The sequence below is a fragment of the Enoplosus armatus genome, chromosome 11 (genome assembly GCF_043641665.1).
Source record: "Enoplosus armatus isolate fEnoArm2 chromosome 11, fEnoArm2.hap1, whole genome shotgun sequence".
Taxonomy (NCBI): Eukaryota; Metazoa; Chordata; class Actinopteri; order Centrarchiformes; family Enoplosidae; genus Enoplosus; species Enoplosus armatus.
Window position 1 is genome coordinate 4,276,748 of NC_092190.1, and position 13,394 is coordinate 4,290,141.

The following is a 13,394-nucleotide window of genomic DNA, read 5'->3' on the forward strand; positions in this document are numbered from 1 at the left end:
CCATAGTTCCATGCAGATAATTACATCTGCAGACTCAGTTATCTGCAGACTTTGCAGATTTTTGCCAAAGCTGGCAATCCAAGCAACCTCTATTATTATCCCCTCAAAACAAAATATGTGAGCAGTGGGTGACAATGTGCCCCATGTTGTCAAACATTGCTTACGTTCATGTGGCTCTTGTGGCCTAAAATAAAAATAAACAGTCATTAACAGATTGTTAATAACGTTAACTTATATATAATGTCTATTCCACGGACTTGTGCCACATCCTCTAAGACTTGGAGCAAGACTGCACCAAGTCAGCCTGTTTCAGGAAACCCCAAAGGAGAAACTACACACATGGCGGTATTTAGATCAAATGAAAACCCTTTTTATCTCAGTATTGGTGTTGTTGTAAATGTATTAACAATATAAAGGAGCCCATGCCGTTTCAAATTGTTGAGTCCTGATTTGGAAGCAAGAGAGGGAATTTTACTGTTGCCCCTAATTAATATAAAGTGATGTGACTAGTAGAGAAATGTATTTTCAGAAGTGTGTATTGTAAAGTGTGTATTTGTGGAAAGGATTACAGTGACTCCCAGCCTTACCAAGCAGCTGCCACAGAAAAGATGATGAATCATGCAAAGGAGCAGACTGTGTTTGTCTGTGTTACTTTGGAGAGTTGTCAGGGTTGAGCAGCCTCTCTTCATCCTACACCACAAGCTGCTGGTTGTCGTCATGCTCCACAGTACCCACTGTGAATTACTGCATCTGGGACTTACTGACAAGAGCACTAACCACCACCAGGACGCACTGGGACTAACAACTGAGTGAGACATAGCTACAGATATTTTTCTTGTATGGAGTCACTTTTTTTGTCCTTATTGTGCAATCAAAAAAGGTTTGAGAGCAAAATTATCCACACTCGCAAATTTGTGATTTAAAATGTTATCCAAAAAGTATCCAATGGTGGTTGCAGAGTCTCATGAGTAGACTATATAATATAATAATATAATAATAATATAATATTTTCCAAAGACCTATTCCTCAGCCTGTTGGAAACCACTCAAAGGGAGTCATTTCCCACAGAATGCAGGATCTTGAGTTGTGCTTTTTTGGGGGCTGCATCAATGTGGAAACATGATTTCAGTGTTATCAGAGTGAGTGTGTCATTAAATGTTTAATGAAACATGCTGTGTGACAAATGATGGAAAAGCCCACAACACCTCCAGGCTTGGGCATTTGACAGACTCATAACCAAAACGCCTTAAAACAATCAAAACAGTGTGCCAGTTGGGTTAGATCATTTCACAATAATGCAACATGCTGACTTTTTATTGACTTGAGTCTAACACGCCCCATAGTTCTGTCTAAATCAGTGTTAATATTAGAAATATTGATTGATGCAGGTTTCACTTTCCTTGTCAAGGATCCCAAAATGGTTGGTTTGGCTTTTAAGTTTTTCTGTGCCACCTCTGCAGCCAATTTTGGAGTCATTGCTGATGACTCCAAAATTCAGTTGGTGGTTCAGTTCTAATTATGGAATAAACCAGCCACTTTGGCCAATGCAAACCATTTTTCCCCCTCCTTTTCTTGTGGCTCCCAAGATGCTGTGATGGCAAGAGGTAGCTGTCAGAATCAATCACAAAATTTTGTAGCTTAATGTCCAATTAGTATTCCAAGGTCCTTTAAATAAGCAGTTTGTCAACATTGTCAAGCACCCTGCACTGTTGCGCTTGTCCTTGGCATATGGGCCAATCAAAATTTGATGAAGCATCCAATCAACACAGATCACAGGGAGCCAGGCAATGCTTAGGTGTCCATGTCACGTTGTGTATTAATTTGATTTATGATCCTCAGTGTGTGCATGGAGTGCGTCATGGAAAACCATGAGGCCAAGAACACAATGAAGCTCCTGGCCCTTGTCTTTATTAGCTTGGCCGCCTGCCTGCTCCAAGGAGAGAGACCGAGGGAGAGATGCAGGAGGGTCTGGATACTCATCCTCACATGGTGACATAAAGAGGCAAGCAGTTATGCAGACAGACATGCTGGCAGGTAGGGAAACTGCTTGGTAGGGGAGAAATACAAGGTGGCTGATCGCTAGATAGGTTGTCACCAAGCTGCTTCCTGGTATGTGATACAGTGCACTAGCGTGTGTGTTACTGATAGCTTGTTTAGTTTCTACTTTCCTGCCTGGTGCAGCACACACAGAATTTCTCTCATACTGAGCTCTGAGCGATCTCTCGTCATATTGCAAAATTATTTTAATTAGTTTTCTGTTGCTATAAAAAGAGGGTGAGGAGACCTTGATACTGCGGCTCCACCCCCTAATCACTACTGTGTAGACTCTGACTCCAAATGATGTCATATTCGGGATAATTTGGCTTCATTTTTATACAGTGGGAGGAAGTGGATACGCGTCACACATGCATATGTTGCTAAACCCGAAACAGTTCAGCAGGAGCTTCATGGAGAGGGATCCCCTTTCAGTAGCATTAGGCATGAAAAGGAGGCCTACAGTAGCCAAATAATGATCAAATATCAAACAATGGAGCTTTAATACAACAACATATACACAATAAGAACAATTGTGTGATGCAGGGCATCAGTGCCAACTTAGTCGTCATCATTGACATCATCTAGGTCATCATAAAAATGATGTGACAAGCTGACAGGCATGGCAGATGGACAGATAGGAAAGCTGCCAGGTAGACAAGACAGTAGAGAAAGAAATCAACAGATGTCCATAGAACCAGACAGCGACTGACACGACCACATGGACAGGAAATGTACTTTTCTGAGGTTGTCGATGCCACTTGAGTAAGAGGTGTGTAGGAGGAAAAAAGGTTTGAAATTGAAAGCAGCGGCGGCGCTTCTGTAAAAGCTGGCACTTTTTCCTTTCTTGGCTGTGTCATCTTCTCTGTTTGCCCTGGAGCGCCTCTTCTCAGCATCAGCCTCCCATGTCAGGGCTCATCTCACAATCTCTTGCTCTTTTCATCCTCATCCCCCTCTCCGATCTCTTTCAGCCTCCTTTCAAAGGTCATATGAAGAATAGAATCTTATTTTGTTCCATGCAGTAGAAAAATGTCTACAGATACAAGGAGGGGGAGCGCTAAAGCAAAACACAAAAGAGAGCGCTCCAAATTATATCCTCAGTTTGTGTTAAATGTGTTTTATTGTCATACCTATCATTTGTATGTGCTCTTCTTCAAACCATCAAAGGTGTGTGTGTGTGTGTGTGTGCTTTGTCAAATTTTGACTCGGCAGCGTCATCTTCCAGATCAAAGTCATATCCTTCTTTCAGCCCTGCCAAACCGCCAGTGATTGTGTGTGTGTGTGTGTGTGTGTGTGTGTGTGTGTGTGGTGGATGTTTTCTTTTTTCTAGAGCTTTCTTTCTTAATTTTCTACCATTATTTCGGTTCAGTTCACCCGTTGTAAGATTACATTAACATGTATATACAAACATGCAGCAGTTGATTGATTCATTGATTCATTAATAGCTCTGTCCTGATGTGCAGATCGATTGTAAGAGTGAAAGAAAGGCAAGGAAAGGGTTTTTTTGACAGGAGGAAATTACTCACCAGCAAGTCTTATTGATTATGCCTTAATGCATTATGTGGGTTATTTGGCAAGAATCTGTGATCACATGCAGTCACTTTTATTCATCTTGATGATTGAGAAACAAAATGATATAATTGTTTTTTGCTCTGCAGTGTATTTATATGTTTGGTGCCTTAACTAGTTTTAGTGACGGCTTGAATAATTCCTGAGACAACAGCTGTTGTAACTGAAATCACATTATGCTGAAATTCAAATTATATCAATGTAAAATTACGATGCAAATTTATACATCGTTATCCAGCCATCATTACCGAGCCATTACTTGGAGGTACAATCATCATACGAGTGGCAGGATTTGTGGCTGTGACGTCACATTCTTGCCTTGTCAAGTCAGGAGACATCTTCTAATATGCTGTTTGGTTGTCTTTTTCTTCTCAGATGATGAAGCATGCATGGGACAGCTACAGACAGTACGGCTGGGGTCACAACGAGCTGAAGCCCCTCGCCAAGAAAGGACATTCCACAAATATCTTTGGTAAGCCAGACAAACCCCTCTCTCCCTCTGCTGTCTGTGCCCATTGGCAGTTTGCTCACACAGTTGTAAATCACACATGGACGCATGAATGAATGCACACACACTCTGTCTTGCTCACACTTAGACACGTACACACACATACACACACACACACACACACACACACACACACGCGCCCTGTCTTCTCTCTTGTGGACAAGGTTATGTGATAATGCCTCCGGCAGGATGCATATCACTTTGGGAAGAGTGTTTACGAACAGACGCACAAGATCACTGAAACCACAAGCAGAGAACACACATCATTGAAATGAATAAAAAGAAAATGAGAAAATGTATTTGAAGTATTGGTAATATTTCACTAGTCCTTATCCAGTGTATGCATCTATAGAGCAGTTATTTTGTTGTAAGTGTTGTGAGCACACACTGATACTGTGTTAGTAGTTAATGAAAATGTCCATAGTACATAGTCAACAACACTAACACAACAATAATAATTAAAATAATCCCATTCTCACATTAACACTCTAATATCTAAACCCAAATAAATCTACCACCCAGTAAAATGTTATAGTGTTAGATTTTGCATTATACAGTGGGAGTACAAACACTGTGTGAGGTCTTTGCCAGGGCCCAGTCATAAGGGAAATTCTTGTTTGTAGAGAGAGAAACTTTGCCATTGGCAGTGATCACATTTCCCACAGAGGGGTCAATCATTGCAGCCTCTCATCTGTGATTTGTGTTTTGGAAGCTGTTTTTTTTTTTCTGGTATCCACCCCTGCAGCTGCCGTCCATGATAACACAGATCACACAACTTGGACTACACTTGTTGCAGCGGGAGAATTCTCTCACCTTCGCAAGTTGTCCCCGAATACTCCGAGAACAGTAGTGTTACTGACTGTTAAATGACTCTTCCGGTTACCTTGGCCAAGACCTATGACGTGACATTGTTGTCAAATTAAATATTTTTCACATTTATCACACATAGAAGTTTTTTAAATGAACAAATAATGGCTTAATAGATAATATATGGGGGGAAAAAAGACTCTGAATATCCTATGAGTTAGTTTAAAGTGAGTGTAGACACGGGCTCGCCTCACTGCACTTAAGCTTCGTCATTGTACACAGAGTAAGGCAGGAAAACAGCATGTCAGGCTATAAACTTTTACCCTGCAAAGTTAAATATTTAGCCAACTCTGGCATTTCTGATTTGGTTACAGCCCTAGTGGTAACACGCCAAGATGTGCAGCAATGTGCCAGCAAGGGCCAGGAAGAGGAAGACTGCAAGCTAGTCAACATGGATGTAAACAATGCTGGATTTAAAATGCTTAAAAAATTGGCTTTGCAAAGTCCACAGGGCCCCTTTAAGACGCCTCCCTATTATTTCTTGTATAAACCCACTAACCGGCGCTGGGGAGGTTGGCAGGTGGTGGACTTAACGCACCATACTAGAATACACCACTGGCTTTTGTCCCAGCATTTTTCCAACAGTGTGGACATGGCCAACAAGCAGCATTTGTTTTTTCACACTTGCCCCATCTCCTTGGCCTACGCTGCCACTGTACAGTCTTCTCTTGTAGCTGTCACAGTGGATAAGAAAGGTGTAAAAATATCCAGAGATCTACAGCCGACAGTCCCAGTTTATAAAGATAATTTAAAACACATTTCCTGTGAAATAGCTGGATAAAATGGCTGTGTGCTGCAGAATGATGTGGAATGTATGAGGTGGCTGTGCGTTTTTTGGCTTACTGTGTTCCGTTGCTTGTTGCGTGTGCTCACCTTTACCTTTGTATATTCTTCTCTTCTCATGATTGAGAGAATTATTTGGTTATGGAAAATTCTAATTCTGAATAATCAGTGCTGATATTGATGTCCAAAATCCCACGTTGGTCTTTGCTGAGTGTGAATTTTATGCGCGTGAAGATGTTTATCTGAGTGTTTATGAGTCTGACTTGTGTTTTCCTGGGTTTCTGCTTGTGTGTTTGTACCTTAGGTTCCTGGATATATATGTGTGTGTGTGTGTGTGTGTGTGTGTGTGTGTGTGTGTTTGTGGTGTGTGGTGTGTGGATGCGTGCTTATGAGGCTTTTGTGTCCAATTTGAATGTTCCGGCCGGCAAATTGGCCGAAGGCGCCCGTTTTATTTTATGAGCTGCTGCTAAATGGTAGATAGATGCTGTATGTGTGTGTGTTTCCATTTGTAGCTGTTCTTGTGTCTGTTCATCTGCAGCATGTATTGTGTGTGTGTGTGTGTGTGTGTGTTTTGTCCTGCCTCCTTGTAATAGCTGAGTCTGGGTGTCTGCAGGTTATTAGTCACAGGGTGGCCGGTAAAACACAAGCGAATCACAAGGCAAAGAATCAACCCTCACACTCTTCACAAAACACTCCTACAGAACTTGGCTATATTGATTATGTGTGTGAGTGTGTGTGTGTGTGTGTGTGTGCACGTGCAAGTGTCTTTGAAAGAGGCAGTCGCTCAGAAAAGAGAAAGCAATATATTGGAGATGCAGCAGACTCTTGTTGCTGTGTTGCTGGAACTGTTAGGAGCACTGACAGCTTGTACCAGACGGACACACACATGCACAAAGGCTGGGTGATTGGATGGAAACAGGGATCGCTGATCGAAGTTAATTGTGGATTTAAATCTATCTGATGTTTTGTCATTTAAAGTGAAACCTGCTGCTATATACTTTGACGGTAAAGCCAAACCAAGACAAGCGTTATACTAATTTTAACTTGAGTTTTGACCTCATGGACTAAAGGGAAATGTGGAAAGATTAGCAGCCCTCCTGCCTGACACGAGCATTACATAAACAGCAGCAGTTTGCGTACAATTTGCCTCTATTAAACATGCCAAGTAGCTGTTAAAGAGACAAAGGGTAAAGCTGTGTGCCCGCTCCACGCCTTCCAGCTCAGCCTTAATCTGTCCAGAGAGAAGACGAGAGGCCAGAATGGTAACAAGAGGACTGGGGCTCTCATTGTGGCACCAGTCTCAGATAACCTTGAGTTCACTGCCTGGCCCTGTTTTTGTCTTTTTTTTTTTCTTTTCTGTGGAGAATGAGTAGAGCTGATTTTGAGTACAGATACAAATACAGCCTTTGTCTGCAGGGTAAGCGGTTCAAGCAAGGATACTGCGTGGCCTTGTAGAGGAAACACAGTTCAAGCTGGGTTAAGAAAAGCATGGTTCAAGCAGTGTTAGACACAGCCAGCAAGCTACCTCAAACTCACAAACACACACACACACACACACACACACCCTTTGATGGAGTAAATGTCAAAGGCTCCATAGTGACAAAGGACCAGCAAAGACTGAGGCTCATTTTAAGCTGTTCCAACGGTTCTTCTGTCTGTACATGATGCCAAAAATGGCTCTTGCATATTGTTCTGTACTTGCACTGTCGGTTTTAGAAGAATGACTTTTTGAATGAAGAATAACTAAATTTAAGTAAGTAATAAGTAACTCATTATATCCATTATTTTTTATTTACAAATGCAATAAAGTAGTAAAGCCACCATGAAACGGATGAACCTACAAAAATGTGTCCCGAGCCTTCTGAACGTGCTTCAACTTATTTGAGATTTTTTTAAGTGGCATACACCATGAAGTCTTGGCATGCCACTGCAGTTCTGCTGTATATGCTACTGTACGAATGAAAGAGCAGCATCAATGAATTGGCAACTATTTTGATAAGCGATTAATCAAGCAGCTTTTCTTTGTCATATATGATAGTAATTGAAATATCTTTGGGTTTTGGACTGTTGGTCTGACAAATTAAGCAATTTGAAGATGTCACTTTGGTCTTCACAAAGTTGTGATGGCCGATGACTACTTTTTGACATTTAATAGACCAAACAAATAATGTATTAATAGAGAAAATAATCAGCAATTCATGTATAATATGAAATAATCAAAAATGAAAATAATGGGGAGTTGCAGCCTTGATAAACTAACCCCACACCGCCAGTTGCATGACTGCTTTTGTGTCTTGTGGCTTTGATCGTAGTAACTCTGTCCTCAGCGGTTAGCCTTTTCAGTCAGATGATAGACAACTCCATTCATCTCTTTGTTGCCCCCCCCCCGACACACACACACAAGGCAATAATACCCATGGGTAATTGTATGAGGAACATCAACCGCCATTGATTCAGCCTGAAAGCATTTGACCCTTGTTCAGGTTGTGGGTCAGTCGAAGCAAAGGCCGGGCTGAAGCGGCCTTGTTTATTGTAAATGGACAGCACAAGCTCTGATCTTTAAACACACTCCTCATTGTTTGCTGGAAAATGCTCTCAGGGGACGCAGGTCACTTTACATTGATCAGGACTTCAGTGCGAGTGTAAGTCCACACCACTGCCTCTCCGTCCCCCTGTGGTCAGAGGAGAGTAGTTTACAAACCGTCACCTTTTTAAGGCGGGACTGATGTGATTCTGATATATCCTGAAGTTGAATGAGACGTGTCTCTCTTTACCTTAATTAGAGTATTAAATGAAAACTATTTTGATAATCGATAAATAAAGTCATTAATGTCTGTGTTGAATACTTTTGTTTGGTGTTGCCGGATTGTTTGTCGGATAATTGGAGATATCACCCTGTGTTCTGGGAAATCCTGAAGGACATTTTCATTATTTTCAAGCTTTGATTGGACAAACTTATTGATTGATTAATTGAAACAGAAATCACAGATTGATCAGTAATGACAATAATCATTATTTGCAGCCCTAAATGTAAACAAAAACAAAAGATCATTTAAACGATAGGAGAGAGAGAAGCTTGCTAGGTCGTTTTGTCTCAACACAGTTTCATTCAGTGGTTGGACGATGACTTGAGGCTCTGTTTTAGAAATATTTTTCAGACAACACGAGAGGATCAGGAGCGTCGTCCGTTTCCCAAGTGGCCTCTCTTTATAGATTTCATTTGTGGCTTTGAGTCACCTTACTGGAGTCATTTCAGCGGATTTAATCTTGCCTGCACACAAGGGAATCCTCTGGTGAGTCTGAGGCCTACCCTGCATACTCGACCGAGTGACTGTTTCTGCTTTATTGGTTTCCCCCGCAAGCTTGCTGTCTGATGGTTTTAATCTAAACTTGCAAGCGGAGAATCTCTCACTTCTCAGCCACATGGCTTTCTCCCACAGGCAGTTTGACATGCTCACAGTAAATGGTATCACAGACTGCCTCTGGCATGCAGTTGCTAGAGGCCTGTTAGGTTGGAGGCGATGGAGATGATGCAAAACTAGGATAAAGTTTGGACACGGGCCCCTCTGTCAGTCCAGTACTGGAGACCTGACACCTGCTTTGTCCATTATAAGATTACTTTGGGTGTGTGTGCATCTCGTTGCCCCTACAGACTTGACTGTTTATACGTAGTTTCAAGTAACGTGCACATGCTTTTGTAAGGTGAAAACCTTGCATCATTTCTTTCAAAATTTTTCAGAAATGCTTTTATGCAATTTAAATGTCCTCCCTGTTTTCTCTTTGAAAATAGTTTTTAGAGTCTTTAGTTAAGTCACAGCAAAACCCTTAAAGTCACCATGTTGGACCAGAAATACTCGTGTTACTCATTATTGCCATGAGCCATTATTTTGTGGGCAAAAATGTACCTCTTTCTGATCATCTACAAAACGTGTTGCTCTGGTGATTAAGGGAGGCAGCTCAATAGAGATTCTGTTTGGTGTAATGCCTCATCCAGAATCCCATACAACCACAATACCGGATCAAATACTGCTTTGATTTCCAGCTTTTCTAATCAATAGACACTGAGGAGTATAAACTTCTGTAGAGCTATTAGATATTAGTTCCTTCTTGAAATATCTCTGCAGGCTTCATATGGATACTGTGATAACCATTAAGTCAGAAGTCTACTGTTGCCCACAGCCATGTAGCTTTACCCCCCCCCACCCCACCCCCCAGCATCTAGGTCATGTCTTCACATGTTTGGCTCCCAGGGCGAAACAGTGCGCTGCATCCTGGAAAAGGGTTGCATAGCAGCACCATAGCAATGCACTCCTGGGTGAAGACCCATGAAACAGAAATGACATATTTATGTGTCGCTATAGAGTCAGGCAGTTCAAATCTAGTGGTACACCTAATGCATGATGAGTTAGAGTAGTCGTGTGCACATCCACTTAACCTCAGTGGGATGGGTGCCGGATACAAAACATCAATGCAATTGTAATACCTAATATATGACCAAATCAGTTATGTTACTGCAAAGATGGCTAAGTTAGTGAAATGTTGTCGTCTGTCCACTGGATGGAAGCACTTTGGTTGGTATTCTCTTTTCTTTACTGCTCAGCTGGACAGCATCCCAACAGGATGGACAGAACATAAAATCCCAGTAGGGTAGTGGGGTTTTTCTCGGTGTGCGTACTGTGTTTGTAACCCCCCTTCCGAAGCCCTGCAAAGTGGCTGTTAAAGTATTAATCAGGCTTAAGCCTTCAGACACTATCCTAAAGGAAAGTGAATAAACAAGGCGCGAAAGGCTGAGCGAGTGAGTTGGACTTGGACGGGAAGAGTCGATTTCTCTGTTATTATGTCGGAGAGAAGGAGGGAGTGCGAAAAAATAAAGAAGGAAAAAGTGAGGGAATAAATATGGAGTCTGCAGAGACACTGCGGTGTTGATCTGACAAATCAGCTGTGCAGTGAAATTCTTAAAAGCCGAGATGTGCCACTTGTATATTAGTCCGTATTGAAACAAAGTGCTCACTGTGTGCACTGTCAGGATGGATTGATTACAAAGCAAGATATTGAATAACCCGCAGACAGTAATCCTAAAGTTCTTCTTCAGTGATTATCTTAAAGTTTATGAATGCAGCATGCTGTCAGCTGGATGCTTTTATCCAAATCAGCTCACAGTTCCATTAGGCTAATACATTTTTTATCACTCTTGATTCCTGTAAGGACTACGCTCCTAACAAGACAAATATGACATTAAAGAAATCACACAACACAGTCTTGTGATCCACATTCAAGACAGTAGTCTCCACAGTCATTGACCAGATCTACTGTGGCTATGTCACCTTACTTAACCGGTTTGCTCCTGGTAGAAGTTTTTGTTTATTTGGATGCCACTGAATCTGAAGCAAGTCGGCAGCTTGTATTTGTATCTGCTATGAGTGGCTCCGGTAGTTTTGTATCATACCAGCTAATTTAATTTCTTTAATTTCTTTGATGTCAAGAAGAAAAGGTAGGCTTTGGTCTACCATCCACCAAAATCTTCCGCTTCATCTATCTAGGTTAAAGTGATTTCTTTTCCAACAGCCTTTGGGGATGTTGGCTTGATGAAGCTTAACTCAACCCCAGGAACATTTCCTAATCTCTTTTATATTCATAAGTTCATAGTCACAGCTCCCCCAGTCCCCTGATTAAAATCTCCCATTATACAAATCTACGTTTTCGTAAAAAATTGCATTCTGCTGGTTATTTCCCTCGTTGGATGAGATACAAAGCGACCTGCTGCTAAAGTGAAAACAATGACATGCTCGAAAGGACCACACATCAAGCTTATCAGCCTTTTTCCTTTTCACCCTGATGTGTAGACTCAGATGTCTCCATGACTGTGGCAGAAGGTGGGGGTGGAGTGGCGTGAGAGGTTTCACTGATGATCACTTGACTGCCTGAGGAACCAAAGCTGCTTTCTATATGGGAGAAGGAGGGGAAGAGAGGGAAGCAGAGATCAGGGTTTGGGAAGGGAGAAGACAAAGGGAGAGAAATACAGTAGCTCAGCTTGGTGCGGTTGTTTACAAATGCTGACAACTGTCATTTGTTTTAAGACATTTATTGCATGTCAGTCTGAAGTGGAAGAGGCGTCCCTCCTATGTTGCCCTTCTGAAGTTAAGGCTCTAAGGATAGAGGATGTTATATGTTGTACAGCTTTTGAAGCCCGAAGGCACTTATATGGTATGGTAAATGGTTTTGTGATTGATTTGTGCTTTTGGGCTGTATGAATAAGACTTGACTTGACTTTTTAAAATATCCAGGTGATTCAACAATGACAACCCTGCAAAAAGGTTTTAAATATGCATTTGAAGGCTACATACATAATATTATGATAACTCTCCGCTGTGCAGTGATGTTAAAACGACTGAAGGATTAAAGAGGTTACAGGTCCCCTAAAAAGTCAATATCCTCACAAGCTGATGGCCCATGTAGAAGACATAGAAATAAAGGAGCAGCATTGTTTCTGTATTGCAGGGTGCAGCTAGTTAGCCCTAGTATTATAGTATGTAGTATAGACCAGTCAATTCATGGCAGAGAAAACACCCTTCTTAGAATCCTGTACACGATATTGATCAAAACATGCAAACCAGGATTCATCAGGTATTATTTGTCAAATTGGGCTCATCTGAAACATACACAAATGTGTGTCTTAGACAATGCTAACATGCTTCATGCTACCAGAACCCTCTAAGCCCAGTTCAGGCCTGATCTGCTCCTGTTAGCGGTAATTGGTATATCTCCAATTTGGATGGGTGAGCCTACTGCATTATTTCTAGCTTTGCAGACTTTGGTTGGCACATTTGCAGTGCAAAAAGAGACTGTGGAGAGAATAGAATTCTGCTCCCAACAAGACGTCAAATTTCCCTCAGAACTCTTCGACTTGGCCCTCCCTTACTCTTTCCTTTCAGATTAAACTTTCAGCAGGGCTGCCGGTGCCAAATTGGACAGCAGGAAACAGGAGGATTTGCCTGCTGCTGAGTCCAGCAGGAATGTGCATAAGCCCTTCAAACAGAGTAGAAAGAGAGGGAAGTTTCATGAAAAACATTACCTTGTAAGTTCATACCCACAGGCTTTAGTTTTTTTTATTGTCTACCATCTATGTGACCAGATGATGATGAAGGCTGGAGTCTACAAAGTAGTGCCACTGAATAATTGAATGAGTCACTTTGGAATTACCCACAGTTCAGCTGTACATAACTCTGAAGCTGTTTGACTTTCTATTCATATTGAACTAGTGTGTAACGGACTCAAGGGAGCTGAGCCCTTCTTTGGTGGCAGTGGAAATCTGTGGAAAAGCAGTCCCCTTGTTCACCTGGTTGGTCCCCCTACCTGCCTCATGTTTATGTCCCCAGTGTGGAAATTCAAGAACGAGGCTGAGTGACGTATTTATTTGATGCCATGTTATGGTTTCAGTATGTGTTACATACGTAGATTTTCTTTTTAACTGGAACATTGTCCTCCATCTGTAGGTGGGCAGCATCTGGCAGGTGTGGACAGTTTGCGTCTCAAAAGCAATTTAGTTTAGAAGACCCATGAAATAAGAATGGGGTGATTATGGTTGATATTAATATCATGATATTATATTTTTACAAAATTGGTACATATCCTA

The 13,394-nt window shown here is 41.6% G+C and overlaps 1 protein-coding gene across 1 annotated transcript in view; it reads left to right on the forward strand.

Moving 5' to 3' along the window:
- man1a2 (mannosidase, alpha, class 1A, member 2) overlaps positions 1-13,394 on the forward strand; it is a 103,085-nt gene that overhangs the window by 32,476 nt on the left and 57,215 nt on the right. The window contains exon 3 of the mRNA XM_070914705.1: positions 3,979-4,075. Within this exon, the coding sequence (XP_070770806.1) occupies positions 3,979-4,075 (97 nt within the window). The remainder of the gene's footprint in view (positions 1-3,978; positions 4,076-13,394) is intronic.